Source organism: Lotus japonicus, chromosome 3 (genome assembly GCF_012489685.1).
Source record: "Lotus japonicus ecotype B-129 chromosome 3, LjGifu_v1.2".
NCBI classification, from domain to species: Eukaryota; Viridiplantae; Streptophyta; class Magnoliopsida; order Fabales; family Fabaceae; genus Lotus; species Lotus japonicus.
The window spans coordinates 28,198,553-28,214,845 of NC_080043.1; the positions used below are offsets into that span (position 1 = coordinate 28,198,553).

At 41.6% G+C, this 16,293-nt stretch overlaps 2 protein-coding genes across 2 annotated transcripts; both read left to right on the forward strand.

Annotated features, from left to right (window-relative positions):
- Positions 1–10,024: 10,024 nt before the first annotated feature.
- On the forward strand, positions 10,025–11,863 carry LOC130743887 (uncharacterized). The gene is made up of 2 exons (XM_057596105.1): positions 10,025–10,032; positions 11,239–11,863. Exons 1-2 carry the CDS (start codon positions 10,025–10,027, stop codon positions 11,861–11,863), a joined length of 633 nt encoding a protein of 210 aa, XP_057452088.1.
- Positions 11,860–12,747, forward strand: LOC130743888 (protein MAIN-LIKE 1-like). The gene is made up of 2 exons (XM_057596106.1): positions 11,860–12,312; positions 12,406–12,747. The coding sequence occupies exons 1-2, from the start codon at positions 11,860–11,862 to the stop codon at positions 12,745–12,747; spliced, it is 795 nt and encodes a 264-aa protein (XP_057452089.1).
- Positions 12,748–16,293: the final 3,546 nt, after the last annotated feature.

Sequence of the window (16,293 nt, forward strand, 5' to 3'; positions counted from 1 at the left end):
TGTTGAATATAACTGTGGGAACAGTGAGCAGATCTACACTGTTCATTGTTGTGCCCTCGAAGGCCAACTATAATTTGCTATTGGGAAGAGAGTGGATCCATGGAGTAGGGGCAGTGCCTTCTACCTTACATAAGAGAATATCCATTTGGAAAGTAGATGGAGTTGTCGAGAATGTACAAGCTGATCAAAGCTACTACTTGGCAGAAGCGGGCTATGTCGACAAAAAAAACTTTGAGAAGAATTTGGCTACAATCGCTCCACTTGATACGGTAGCAAATCAGTATTTCAACCCTTACTCAGAATACTCAATGACACTAGACCCAGTTCGAGGATTGCATCTCAATGAGTCCTGCAAAGTGGATGCCATGAGCGGTTGGCATAGTGAAGAAGACGAGTGTGCCGCCAAGGAAGTGGCAAGTGATGAAACTGCCACCAATGTGGCAACACCACATAATGATGATTCATTCAAGCTTGGCTCGAATTTCGGCTTACGTAGCCGAAAACAAGATAAGAACGGCTCTAAAGGCCGACGAAGTGGCCGAAAACCTGGCCATCAAAGGAGAAATTGAAGCTTCAGTTTTTCCTGTCGAAATGTCAGCTCGAAACGAAAAAGATAGCTCGTGATTAGATGAGCCAAGCGAGAAGGCAATAGAGGACGTGTGTGATTTGAGGGTAGATTGCATCTATGATGATGGCCCTCTAGGATTCGAAAAACCCCTAAAGGATGCTAAGAAGATGGAGGCTCAAGACCCTTTGGAGGAAGTAGACCTGGGAGATGGATCGAAGAAGATGCCAACCTACATAAGTTCCTTGATCGACCAAGAACTTAGAGGCAAAATGATAGAGTTACTGAAAGAATTCAAAGATTGTTTCGCTTGGGATTACGACGAGATGCCTGGTTTAAGTCGAGACTTGGTGGAGTTACAATTGCCCATCAAAGAAGATAAAAAAACCCGTGAAACAATTGCCCAGGAGATTCCATCCAGACGTCCTGGTAAAGATCAAAGAAGAAATCGAAAGATTACTAAGATGCAAGTTCATTAGAACGGCCAGATATGTCGAGTGGCTAGCTAATGTGGTCCCAGTAATCAAGAAAAATGGTAAGATGAGAGTATGCATAGATTTTCGAGACCTAAATGCTGCCACACCCAAAGACGAGTACCACATGCCCATAGCCGAAATGATGGTGGATTCAGCAGCGGGTCACGAATACCTAAGTTTACTGGATGGATATTCTGGCTATAATCAGATTTTCATTTCCAAGGAAGATGTGTCAAAAACAGCTTTTCGATGTCCTGGCGCCTTAGGGACATATGAATGGGTGGTCATGCTATTTGGTTTGAAAAACGCTGGCGCGACCTATCAAAGGGTAATGAACACCATCTTCCATGACTTTATTGAAACTTTCATGCAGGTTTATATCGATGACATAGTGGTGAAGTCCCCGTCCAGGGAAGAACACCTGTCGCATTTGAGGAAGTCATTTGAAAGAATGAGAATGCATGGCTTAAAAATGAACCCCTTTAGTTTGGTGTGATTGCAGGTGATTTTTTGGGTTTTGTCGTGCACAAGAAAGGCATCAAAATTAACAAGAACAAATCCAAAGCTATTCTCGACACAAGTCCACCAGCTAGCAAGAAACAACTGCAGTCGCTATTGGGAAAGGTCAATTTCCTTAGAAGATGTATCGCTAATCTTAGTGACAAAACAAATCCCTTCTCATCACTTCTTCGACTAAAGAAAGAAGACACTTTTCACTGGGAAGCAGAACACCAAAAAGCATTTGAGGAGCTCAAAGATTATTTGGCAAGTCCCCCAGTGATGATTCTTCCCATAAAAGGAAAACCAATGAGGTTGTACATTTCAGCAATAGACGAAACCATTGGAAGCATGTTGGCACAGTAAGATGAAGATGGCGTCGAAAGAGCCATATTTTATTTGAGCCGCGTGTTAAACGATGCTGAAACTCGATACACTATGATCGAGAAACTGTGTTTATGTTTATATTTCTCTTGTACCAAGCTGAAATATTATATAAAGTCAATTGATGTAATGGTTTTCTCTCATTTTGATATAATAAAACACATGTTATCCAAGCCTATTTTGCATAGTCGAATTGGTAAATGGTCTTTAGCCTTAACCAAATATTTGCTCACGTATGCCCCATTGAAAGCAATTAAGGGGCAAACAGTAGCTGATTTCTTAGCAGATCATACTTTGCCTAAAGAAATAAATTATGTAGGATTACAGCCTTGGAAGTTGTTTTTCGATGGCTCAAACCATAAGGAAGGATCAGGAATTGGAATGTTTATAGTATCCCCACAAGGCATCCCAACCAAATTCATGTTTCGAATTCAAGAAAGTTGTTCTAATAACGAAACTGAATATGAAGCCTTAGTCTCTGGCCTCGAGATACTGTTGGCCTTGGGGGCAAAAAGCGTCGAGATTAAAGGCGATTCAGAATTGGTAGTAAAACAGCTTACCAAAGAGTATAAATGCGTTAGTGAAAACTTGGCAAAATATTACGTGAAAGCTATGGGTTTACTAGCCAATTTCGACAAAGCAGGAGTCAGCTACGTACCTAGGGTGAGCAATCAAGAGGCCAATGAGTTAGCACAAATCGCTTCTGGGTACATGGTAGATAAGAAGAAGTTGAAGGAATTGATCAAGATCAAGGAAAAACTGAGTCCTTTGGATCTCGACATTATGGCTATCGATAGCCTCACGCCTGTTGATTGGAGGAAACCTATTGTCGAGTATTTGCAAAACCCCGTAGGATCAACCGACAGAAAAATTAAGTACAGGGCCCTAAATTACACCATCATAGGCAATGAATTGTTTAAGAAGAATGTCGATGGAACATTACTAAAATGCTTAAGCGAGGATGATGCGTTTGTAGCCATTTATGCTGTGCATGATGGTTTATGTGGGGCACACCAAGCGGGAGTAAAAATGAAATGGATTATTTTCAGACAAGGAATGTACTGGCCAACCATTATGAAGGGCTGCATCGAATATGTAAAAGGTTGCCAGGATTGCCATAAGCACTCAGGAATCCAACATGTGCTAGCTAGTGAATTACACTCCATTATCAAGCCATGGCCATTTAGGGGTTGGGCTATAGATCTAATTGGCGAGATACATCCTGCCTCATCGAGGCAACACAAGTATATAATTGTGGCAATAGATTATTTTACCAAATGGGTCGAAGCCATTCCACTGCAAAATGTGACCCAGGAAACAGTAATCGAATTCGTACAAAATCACATTGTGTATCGATTTGGGTTGCCTGAATCGCTTACAACATACCAAGGGACGGTGTTCGTAGGACGAAAAGTAGCAGCTTTCGCAGAATCTTGGGGCATAAAGCTTCTAACCTCGACTCCCTACTACGCACAAGCAAACGGTCAAGTGGAGGCTGCCAACAAGACCTTGATCAGCTTGATCAAAAAACATGTAGGTCGGAAACCGAAAAGTTGGCATGAGTCTTTAAGCCAAGTCATATGGGCCTACAGGAATTCACCAAAAGAAGCTACGGGAGCGACACCTTTTCGACTAGCGTACGGCCAAGAAGCAGTGTTTCCGGCAGAAGTATACTTGCAATCATGTAGGATTCAAAGACAGGAAGAGATTCCTACTGAAGACTACTGGAACATAATGCTTGACGAACTGGTGAATCTCGACGAAGAAAGAATCCTAGCGTTAGACGTTTTGATCAGACAAAGGGATCGCATAGTCAAAGCCTACAATAAGAAGGTTAGAAATCGATCTTTTGTCACGGGAGATTACGTTTGGAAGGTTATTTTGCCAATGGATAAAAAAGATAGAGCTTACGGAAAGTGGGCTCCCAATTGGGAAGGACCATTCGAAGTCGAAAGGCCGCTATCTAATAATGCTTATTTGATTAAAGAATTAAGCGGTCAATGTCAACATGTGACAATAAATGGCAAATACCTAAAAGCGTATAAACCAATGTTGCATGAAGTCGAAATCAAATGAGCAAAAAAGATAAAAGATGGCCAAATCAAATGTTTTAATAATTATGATGGGACATTACAATCATGGCGAAAAACAAAAAAATACAAAGAGGTCGAAACTCAAAAAGGGAGATTGGCCCTATAGGCATCATATCTAGCCTGTAGAGGACCTATTTGGCCCACTAGCGCCACCATTTGGCCCTCAAGCCGAGCCTTCTCCTGACGAGCGCGGAGATCTTCAGAAGAGACTGCAACAATCTCGACAGCCAGTCTAACAAGACCTGTCGGATCTTGCTGGTCCAAGGAGGCCTGGAGGGAGTCAAACCTCTCCTTCAACTCACCAATCTAGTGCTCTTGAAAGAACGCCATCAAGGAAAGCTCCCTATACTCCTCGTACAAAGGTTTGGCTTCGACGAGTAGCTCTTGGAACTCCTGGAGAGGAACCCTGACGCGCGTGATTATTGGCCTTTGAAGTAGTTGGTGGATGAGCCCCAAAAGGTCATCGAGGCCAGCGGGGGACGCAAACATGTCATCAAAGAGATCATGCTGGAAGGCCAGGTTGCGGATACGTTGGAGAATGACTCTACTATCCATGAGTGGGGATTGGATGAACAAAGCCGGGAAGAAGGTTACTAGCAAAAGAAGAAGTTACTAATGAAAAGAGTAAAAACGTCTTTATTTCTAATGAAGTGAAACAAACAGTTGCATTAATGCATGGCAAACAGTTACTGATGGTTACCCAAGCGCGGTCAGCCACGTAAGCCACTATCGTAAGTGGAGGGAGTTGTTTCGTCAGAACAAGAACGTGGTAAAAGAACATCATAAATTACTCTATTTTCAAGACATTGAGTAATGGCGTGGAAGATAGAAGGTTAGATCGCCGTGAAAGTTACCAAGTTAAATGGTATGGAAATCAAAAGGCAATGCAAGAGGGAGTAAACTGACAAATCGTGTTAATTCGACAATAAAAGGACGCCAGACAAATTATGTCGACATCATCAACACGAATTAATCAATAAAGTCATTGTCGAGACAGGTACTTAAAGGGTAAAAGTACAAACATTGGCAACAAAGGCCATACAGGTACAGAGTTATTACAAACCCAAGATAATGAATGAAGTAAGCATAAAAGTCCTAAAACCTCGACTTAAAGGTTTCGAGTTGAGCGCCGGCAGCAACGATCCTAGCATCCAAGTCTTGCTTAACACGCTGTTCTGCCGCAACCTCTTTGGACAGCTGAGATGTCGACAACATCACACTTGTGCATTCAGCAGCTAGAGTAGTCAGCCGTGCATTCACAACATGACCTTCTTCGACCAACGTTGTCTTCTCCTTCTCAAGCTTTGCCATCTCCCTCCGAAGCTCGTCCAGCCGAGTGTTAACACTCGACAGGTCAGTTGCTATAAGAGTCTTTCTGGCAGTCAACTTAAGAACCTCATCCTTCAAAGTTAAGAGCCCTTGGGTTCTAGAAGTCACATGCGCCTCCTTAGTCTTGATGAGCTGCTCCACAGTGTTGGCTTTATCAAGCGTGGCCAAAAGATCAACCAGGAAAGTCTGGAACTCAACAAGAGCATCGGCCTGAACTTGGTCGAGACGCTGGCCCAGCAGGAAAGTGAGCAACTCCTTGACATCATGGCCTGATTGAGGGTTATCCTGGACTTTATCGACGAATCCTTCATCGAAAACTAGGCCCTTCAATTTAGCCAAGGCTTCTTCAATCTGGCCAGAACTGGCTACCCCGCTAGACTGAGCAGTCTCAATAGTTTCAGCATGATGTGGCGGAGAGTCAAGGTTCAGAGTGCCATCGAGAAAACTTTGAATAGTGGCAAGCAGATCTTGGACCAAAAGGGAATTAAGCCTTTCACCGGAAGCATGAAATGAAGTTGTTGTCCTTGAAGAAGCAGAACCTCCTTTGGCATGCGGAGAAAGCAAAGCAGCTCCAAAATCTTGTTGAGGCTTGGGAGAAGGGCCAGCTTGTGTCGAGTTTAGAGCATCAGCACTAGCGTCCACAAGATGCTTTGGAGGAGGCATGACACCAATCACTTGTTCAGGCTGAGTGACTGGGGACATTTGGTATTCGCCATGTTGAACATCGACATGTGGCATGCTTTGTTCATCGGCTAGAGGAGAAGTGTTTGGAGTATCCTGCGGGGGGAAATTAGAAAGATTATCTCGACACTCCTTGGTATAATAAGGTGCACATCCAGGATGTTGCCAAGCAATTAGTTTCGAATTGAAATAGAAGTTCAACTTATCCCATATAGGGTCTAACTCGCTAGAATCTAAACTCGAACTCGAGGACCCCAGACTGCTCAAAGGACTCGACAGAACAACTCGTGGAGGATTACGAGGTAACAATTTGGCTCGGGGCACAACCATTTTAGACATGACAACCCTCTGAAGAATGAAAAGCAAAATATTTGAGGGAGGAAAAGGAAAGCAAATCAGATTAAGCCATAGCTAATGATAAGTTACCTTGGGAGCAGACTTTTTGTGAGGACTTGAACTTGCCGAACTCTTGGAAAGAGGAGAAGAATGGTTGCCAGATTTGCGACCAGACTTAGATCTCTTCTTGGAAATCTTCTTGGCTGAGGCCTTCTCATCAGTCGTGTGCTTGGCAGGGTCAGGGATAGGCACGTCCTCGTGAGAAGGAGGGCTGGAAGTAGAATGTTCTTGTGTTCCTACCTGAGCAAGAGATAAAACAACAGTAAATCTGCAAAACATATGGAAAGGTTGAACGCAAGCAGGGGATTTCGAACCTGATCAACAGCCTGGGCTCCACCTCCTTTGACCTCCTCAGGACGACTAGTAGACTTAGCCGGGGAAGGTTTGCTAACGGCTGAACCACCGACCCCTTTTACCTTCTTCTGGGTTGCAGAGGTAGTAGGCGTAGCCCCTCGTTTTCGACTCTGAAATGAAAACAAAGGATTACGCAATACATATATACCAAGGAAAGAACAAAGTTTCACCGCCTAGATATTAGCTTCAGTGCTTTAAGCTTGTCGGCCAAGATAACATTGTCATCATCATCATCATCAATCTCAATGGTAGTAGAGGTCACTCGAGGAGAGGCTTGAGGAGTTGGTCGAGGAATTGGTTCAGCTGTAAGGAGAAAAGAAAGGAGAGTTAAGCCATAAATATCACGAGAAAGCCAGGTCGAAATAATTACCTTGACCAATAAGCGTTCTTATCGATATGTGGTTGAAGATTTCGACCGGCACATGGAAAGGAAGATTCAATAGATAGTATTTATTCCAGGTCACCCGCTTCCGAAGAGGCAACACACTTTGGTAAAAGTTCTTGATACTTACGTGGTCAACCCATTTAGGAAGGACCAATGGAAGAGCCAAAGCATACTTACAAGTAGGCAACGGTGGGAATTTAAAGCCAGTTTTTCAAATAATAAAAGAGAGACCATCCTCATCAGGAGGGACGATCAACCGAGTTTTCTCGGCTTTAGACTCCCACATTTGCCTAAGAACTTGAGCTGCTTTAGCAACAGTTTCTCGAAGTCGAGGACCCGGAAAATACACTACACCGAAGAATTGCTGGAAAGCGTTGATCTCGGACGAATGCATACCTTTGGTCTTCATATGCGCTGAAAACAATCTTCGATCGGCACCGAGATGTCGCTCCAATAAGTAGACCACGAAGTCTTAAATTCCTTGGTGACCTAAAAAGACGGGACAAAGTGAAAAGGATTGAGGTTAATCAGCTATTTGTTGTAGTAGTCAACGGTGGTGTCGAAAACGCTGAGTTTGGTCACGGCGCCAGGATAGAGAACAAGAGAGTGGTCGAACAATGTGTTAGGCAAACCCTGACTTAGCCCAAATTGTCGAGAAACCATATGGGGGTTATAACCACACAGGGTATAGTCATTACTGACAAAACCTATGGTCAACACTCGAGGGGATAATATGGTTTGCCAGAGTTCAAGCTGATGTGGCGAGAGATCTTATGAACCGGGAAGGTTGGGGTAGGAAGTTTTCAGCCAACGCGGGCCATAAGTGGGCTTGCAGTATGGGGCAAAACTGGAGCGGTAATATTTCAGTTCAAAGAGCATGGTGAAATACTTCTTGAAATCAGCCTCAAAGTTAGAAGAACTATAAGGAGGGGTTAAAGCCTCGAGCCTATGAGCATCAATCCTTGTGTTAGACACCGCAGGAGGGGTTTGTTTAGCCGGAAGAAAAGATTCGAAAACTGCATTCAACCAAAGTTGAAGCAGCCATAACGGACTGGCTGCATTTAAAGACATGACCTTGGGATCTCGAATATCGGTCACTGCTTCATTAATCATCTGACAAAGGTTACCAAGAACGAGCCTGGCCAAAGCGATTCTTCGGCCCTCATGAAGCAAATTGGCCAAAGGAAGAAGCTTGGCGGGGATCCTCAGAGATTTAGTGCAAAATACGTAAGCAGAAAGCCAATACAAGAGAAATGCAACATGCTCAGCATCAGAAACTTCACCGTCTTCGACATAGTGATCCTTGATAAATCGGCTAAAGGTTGCATTGTCTGTCGAAATGGCGATAGGTTTAACTGGGGCAGCAGTAGAATGATAATCATCACCCATGACCCAGAGGCCAGTAATTGCAGCGACGTCGAGAAGTGTAGGGGTAATCATGCCAAAGGGAACATGGAAGTTGTTGGTAGATCTCTCCCAGAAATAGAATGAGCTCAAAAGCATAGCAGGATGATAGGAGATAGGTGATCTCGACAGCTGAATTAAGTAAAAAATTCCAATGACCTTCCAATGCCCAGACTTACTGGCTTCTACCCTATCAAGCCATTTCAAATAAGCTCTGTCACTAGCGGTCGGATTGGGTGGGGCAGATCGAAACGCCCTCTTAGGGTCATTCAAAAAGGGTAAGCGGTAAGAGGATCGAAAAGCAAGGATAAGCTCTTCCCCTCGAATACTAGGGTGAAATGTCTCATGACCATCAGGAAGGCTAGTAAGTCTACCCTTTCTCGCTTTCTTCAGAGGTCCTAAAATGGCGCGCAATGTACCATTAACAGAGATAGGAATGAGTACCTGAGATTTCCAGATAGCCCTCTTTTCCGCTTCATACGGTGGGTCTGGAATGGGAACGCGTTTGGCTTCCCCCATTTCAAGACCAGCAGCCAGTGGTATAACGTTGTCGGAATCATAAGCCATGAAAGTGATCGGAGGGCGCACCAGAGAAAAATGAAGAAACAAAGGGTTAAGCAATTTCAAATGAAACTTGGAAGATTTGAAAAGTGTAAAGCTTACAAGGAAGTAACAATGGTGTATTTATAGACGGAAGGGGAAACGGACGTGAAGCTGCATTGCACAGCATTGCATAAAATTTGAAATCCCAACGGTTATTTGATTATTATAACCGTAGCTTCCTAGTATATAGGATGAAAAGGAGCAATGATGACTCTAGTGAGGAGACTGCAAATTAGCAGGCGGAAGTCAGACGCTATGACTTCTAATTGGACCTGAAGATGAAAGGTTGAAATTGCAATAACGTTGGAAAGGATGGTAGTTCCACTCGAAATTTCAGGCTCAAAAAATGCTTGCTCTCTCCAAGGTCTGGTAGTAGAGAATCAACATTTTTGGGGGGCATTTGTTGGCCCAAGAATGTTTGGCCCAAAACACATGGGCTTGTCGAAAATAAGACCAGGAAAATCAAGGAAAAGGCTAAGTTCAAACGCTAGCAAAAGTCGACAAAAGATGTCGTTGCTATTAACACGGGCATATTTACCACGTGCGGCTTTGAATGAATCAGTTGAAGGAACGTGTGCCTCCCCCCACGGTGGCCACCCACGTGGCAAGTGAATGGTTAAGAGGCACCACCCTCCCCACTACGCATGAAGGTACCAGTGCAAGCAGGAGATCGTGGAGGAGCCAAGCCCACTAACTCACCCAGCAAAGGGAAAAAACCGTCAAAGACATGCGAGACAATGGAGTGCTATAAATAGGAGAAGATTATGCAGAAGGAAAGGTTCCCAACTCAACTCTTAAAAACTCACTAAAAGCTCACATGTCCGCATCAAAGAGACTCAACGAGCCTAACGTGATCATGGAGGAGTATGTTGCTGAACCAGCCGTTTATGTTTCATGCCTTTGAGCGCTTCAAGCTTGTTATTTTGTTACTTTGTATTTCTGTTGATTTCTTTTCTGTTGATGTAATTACGCGTTTTCGACTTATTTAATGTACTTTTCAGTTTGTTCAGAGTAATTCGAATTTCAGCACCTTTAAACTTGCAGTTTATTCACTTATTGGGTTTACCCTTGGCACGTGGGTGTCGAGATTTCTAAGTTGCACACACAACGCTTTGGCAAGACGTTTTCCCAAAAGAACCCTTAATTCGCAAAATTCTTAATTTCTTAAACTTTTTCCAGTCAAATTTGGAGAATGTTTGTTTACTAAATATCACTGTAAACACATACCCTTACTGTGTTGATTAATACATTTGAAATTTGAAAACGATAAAAATATAGGCAGAGACTATTCGCGCCTCCTATTTTGCTAAGTGAGCCACCCCCAAAACTGCAAAAAGACCAAAATACCCTTCAGTAATTTTAATTTAAAAAAAAACTACCTTATCTCTACAAACCATCCCCCCTCTTTCAACCGTATAACCCCTCTTCCTCTCCAACCCAATTTCAAAATTTTAAACCCTCACAAAATCAAGTCTCTCAAACCCACATTAACCCACAACCAAGTCAAGAAGAGGAAGAGAAAGGAGGACAACCAGTAAGAAGAAGAAGTTGAAGTAGAAGAGGAAGAAGGAGACCAAGTCAAGAAGGAGAAACCCACAAAATACAACAACAACCCATAACCCACAAGAAGAACAACAATGTAAGTTATTTCTTACAAGTTTTCGAGGCTTAGGTTGTATTTTGTATCTTCATTAAGTCCCTCTATTTGATTCTGCCATGGGAGGATGTATCGTGACTTGCCCGCACTCTAAACCGCGGACAGGTTTTATGACTACCGCATGTTTAAGTGTGGTTAGCCTGTCAAATTTTTTATGACTACCGCATGTTTAAGTGCGGTTTGCCTGTCAAATTTTTTATGACTACCGCATGTTTAAGTGCGGTTTGCCTGTCAAATTTTTTATGACTACCGCATGTTTAGCCTGTCAAATTTTTTTAATTCTCTCTGAATTCTCTCTGAATGTTTATAAATTCTTTTTTATGTTAACAAACTGTTGTTTATGTTAATAAACTGTTGTTTATGTTAATAAATTGTTGTGTATGAGTATAAATTTTTGTATTTTTAATTTTCAGGCCTCCTAGGAAAACTGCCCGTGTTGTTGGTCCTTCTGCTGAACCTACTGCTTCACGGGATCGTAGCTCCACTCATGCTTCTAACCGCAAACGATCAGAAGAGGCTAATAGAGGAAGGGGTAGGAATGCTGAACAAGAGCCTGCTGTACAGGATCAGCAGGATGATGAGATTATGGCTGATCAGCAGGAAGATGACATTGAGGCGGAGGAGACTAGTGGTGAGGAGGAGGAAGAGGAGGCTGAGGAGGATGTCGGTGCTGACATTGAGGCGGAGTTTGAGGAGGAGTCTGGTGATGAGGACGATGAGAACAGGTTGTGGTATCAGGGAGGTCCGTTTGACCTTTGCTTGTTGACTAAGTATGGCGAACATATAGCTCGTGACATATGGAGGTCATACAAACGGCGAAATTATGAGACTAGAGGCGTGCTCAAGACCTATAATCATGGGAGGATGTGTCATCATGTAGTTCATCATGCTCGGTACATAAGGGGGGCGGTGCATGATGCAGGTTTGCGGTGGGTGATGAAATGCACAAGCCTAAGTGTTGACCAGAGCATTATTTCTGCTTTTGTTGAGCGATGGCATCCTGAGACGTCGTCTTTCCACTTACCCTGGGGGAAATGACGATCACACTTGAAGATGTCTCAACATTACTCTACTTGCCTGTAGAGGGTGAGTTCTTCTCGTTTGGTAACCCGACTAGGGAAGAGGCGGCTCCTGAGGTTGCTCAGTTACTTGATGTGGACATTGAGCTTGTGATGGAGGAGTTTGATGCTTGTAGAGGTCCATCTCTTCGCTTTAGCTTTCTCCATGATATTGTGGAGAAACACGTAGCGGCCAACAATGAAGTTCCTGCATGCCGAGCTTACATGCTGCGGTTGATTGGCATGACCATTTTCTGTGACAAGAGCAACATATATATTGGTGCTGTGTATTTGTCTCTGTTTGAAGATGTTAAGAATGCATCAAGATGGAACTGGGGAGCTGCCACTTTGGCTTACTTGTATGGTCAGCTCGGGGAGGCCAGCAGGAACGGTGCTAAGTCTGTTGCTGGTTATTTATCTCTTCTGCAGGTATTGTTATTTCTTTGTAATTATCGTTAAAACGTTTGTTGTCATTGTTTTTTTAATAATTAGCATCATACTTTGGCATTTTCTCTTTTGCAGTCATGGGTGTTTGCCCACTTTCCCGGATCCTTGTTTGAGCGCAGGGACAACCCTGCCTACACGCCAGACAGGCTCGTTGCACTAACTTGGGAGGCGCTTCGAGGGACTACTGAGGTTGCGCAGAAGAGGATGAACCTGGACACGTTTCTGGCCAGTTCTGATATTTGGAGACCTAATGTAGAGCATTATGCTCACTGGCCCTTCCCTCAGGTTGCCTTGTATAGGGGATTTATCAGGCATGCCGGGATGATATTCTCATACCTCCCAGATCGAGTCATCAGGCAGTTTGGCAGGATCCAGTATGTGCCATATGCCCCACCATCGTCAGTTACGTGCCGGTAGTGTGATCGTCGATTTGCGCACTGGAATGATCACATTTGCCATCTGTCGGAAGAAGCTGCTTTCCCTTTTCAGACCACTGGCGAATACACTCCTTGGTATATCAAGGTCTCACACCCTTACATGGTCAAAGATGAGTACAAAGCCGACCGCTTCGCATTTCTAGAGGTACTGACACTTGTTTTCGCTATGTGGCTTACATTACGATTATGTGTATGTCTATGTGTATATTGACCTTATATATTGTCATTTCAGAGCCAGTTTGCGGAGCTTGCGTTGTACTCTGGCATTGCGGTTGATCCGACGACAGTTGGATCGCCCTCGCTGGGTTCACTGATGTGGGATGCGGTGCACAGTATGCATACCATCATCGAGGGAGCAGTGCACGGAAGGGGAAGAAAGATCAGGGGACGGGACTCGGGACTCGGGACCTAGGCCTTCAAATTCTGGGCGTTAGATTTAGGGACCTTTGTACTTTTATATTTATTTTGTTGGATAATGTTGTTTAATGTTGTTGGATAATTTCGGATCTTTTGTTATGTTTTGTTGGATAATGCAACTATGTGTGTTTGTTGGATAATTTCGGATCTTTTGTTATGTTTTGTTGGATAATTTGTTTAGCATCATACTTTCATGTTATATGAACCAAATGTTATGGTCAGAAATATAGTGAGATACATTCATGTTATATGAACCAAATGTTTTTCTGCCAAGAAATCACCTTCCTCACTTATAACTGCGGACAGGTTGAAAATTTAAACACATCCGCAGTTATAACTGTGGGAAATTGGTGCTATTAAAGAGGCTTACAGTAACCTCTTACACAGGGCTCATAACCTACCGCAGTTATAAGTGAGGAAACTATATTTTTTATGAACCTACCGCTGTTATATCTGCGGAAAGGTTGAAAATTATAACACATCCGTAGTTATAACTGTGGGAAATTGGTGCTATTAAAGAGGCTTACATTAACCTCTTACAGAAGCCTCATGTTTTATGAACCAACCGCTGTTATAACTGCGGACAGGTTGAAAAGTTTAACACATCCGCAGTTATAACTGTGGGAAATTGGTGCTATTAAAGAGGCTTACAGTAACCTCTTACAGATGTCTCATAACCTACCGCAGTTATAAGTGCGGACAAGTTAAATTTACTGGCAGTTATTACAGAGGCATGCACAGTCTAATTTCCTGTCAGTTATAATAATCCAGAGGCATCACAAGCTATTTAATGAGACAGTTATAAAGTTCAAAGTAATCATCCATTACACGCATATAAATTACAAGCAATTCGTTACAAAACAACTTAATGATCCAACATAATTAATCATCACTAAGGTCAATAATATCACTACATCCACCATTTTTTTGTTTTAGATAAGCCGCGTATTCTTCAATGCGCTCTTTGTAAGGCTCTTCCCATTTTTTTGCTTCCGGGTGACAGTTGCATGCCCACAAGTGAGCTGTGGTCGGCATTGGATGCCCTTCACGAAGAGTAACCTACAAACAAAGAAGAGTATAAGCATAAAGTATAAGGTTTTACATATACGTATTATGAAGGGCAATGTTGGAATTTTCAAAAAAGGAGATGGCAGACTTAGCAAAATGGGGAGGCGCAAATAGTCTCTGCCAAAAATATATTGAAGAAAAGTAAATGATAAGTAACTATTCATGTGATGATCCAAGATACCGAACTAGGGAGAGTTAGATTTGGCACCCAAGTCATTAGAAATGTCACCCCACTTTCGAAAACTTAGTTTCCGAAATATTTCGGAAATAAGGTTTCCGAAGTATTTTTTCACTCAAAAGTGGGGTGTTACATGTATTTTGCACTACAAATCATGAATTAATTTCAGAATATAAGATTCCGAAATAATTCAGAACCCGAAAATCCGAAAATTGGGGGTGTGAAATCTAAGGGTTGGGGTGCCAAATCCAGCTCTCCGAACTAGGTCAATCAAATACTTATCTTTTACTACAAAGATAAGCGTGCTTCACCTCTATCATTTTATACATCAAACTTGAGCTTATTCCATTAATAAGACATGAATTCTCCCCGCTTTTCTCCCTCATTCTTGTTATTATTTTCTTACCTTAAGAAAAGATTTCTTTCAAATATAACAAGGGATTTTAATAGATCATTGGACAAATAAGTATCTAATCCCAAAGAGTCTTTCTCAACCCATAGATTATCAAAAAATGAAAGTGCAAACTTTAACTTTAATATGAAATCAGCAGCCCAACTCCTCAAAACATTGAGAAATTCTTTGGTACATCTATAGTACCGAACACTCAATACTCCCTCCCCTAGTACCAAATTAGTGTTTACTGCCCATTTTGAAAAAAAAAATTAAAAGTATGAATAACTAACCATACATGGGTAGGTGACATTATTTGAATGATTTATATAATGATTTAAAGTTATAAATCTATTTAGAAATAAATATATGACATATTTAAATGCCTTAACATAAAGTATAATTTTAAATTGGCTCTCACTCTAAGAAATCAACATAATCTTGTTTAGTTTCATCTCTACCTAGTAGCGTATAATATTATAAGTATGATTGTTAAAAAAATTATTTTAGTGTAATTTAACCCGTTAGCTTATAAGGTTGATAGCTTCTTTACAAATAAGTTTGTGAAACAGACCTTTAAATAGGCTACCAGGCCAAGCCAGGCTCTCGGGAAGGTCATACCAGACTCGAAAAAAAGTCTTTGATAGGTCACAGGCCAGGCTCAGGCCTTAAGATTTTTAAACAGGTTATGTCTATTTACGCAAAGCCTACATGAGCCTTGCCTATTCCCAACCCTAACCTCGACATCCTCCATAGTTTTTCACTAGCCTCCCTGACACTTATTCTTAAAAGGTGAAGTATGCTTTTAAGTTGTATTCATCATCTTGGTAGATTTACATCAATCGACCCGTTGAGGAAATTAATTAATATGTTAAAATCACCATGCAACCTTGATGGTACTCAAAATTAAGTTTTTAAGGCTTGACTTTTTTTGCAAGCAGCATTAACTTGGTGTTAATGCTTGAAAGAAATTCACCCGTGCCTTCATCATCAGAAATAACACCATTTTAATTCTTGACTTCTTTTGTAATTCAAATTAACACCATTTTAATGCTTGAAATAACACCATTCCAATTGTAAAGCTGTTATATTTGACTTTTTTTTTTTCAATTTGAATTACAACATTTTTAATGAATATTAGGTTTTATTTTTTTTTATTTTCCACCCACGCAAATTATGTTTAATTATTTTGAGTTTTTAGACAGTTAATGGATGTAATTATGGAAATAAAACTTACTTGGATTACTTATTTTAGAATCATTAATCACCTTAATTTTTGATATTAAAATTGGAACCATTAATTCTAAATAAAGTTAATAACATAATTTTGGCTGTACATTAATTGCTTGACTATTTGAATTTTTGACCTAGTATTGATGTATAATAAAATATTTTTAGTTAAATTCAATTACATTTATGTTTAAAAAGGAAAATTAATAACGTATGTAATGAAGATTCAAATTCAAAATTTT

What these genes read in the sequence shown, in the direction of transcription:
- LOC130743888 (XM_057596106.1), top strand. Translation starts at nt 11,860, where the DNA reads ATGACGATCACACTTGAAGATGTCTCAACATTACTCTACTTGCCTGTA. An exon ending in GTTATTTATCTCTTCTGCAG is followed by an intron (nt 12,313 to 12,405) that starts GTATTGTTATTT and finishes TCTCTTTTGCAG; the next exon opens with TCATGGGTGTTTGCCCACTT.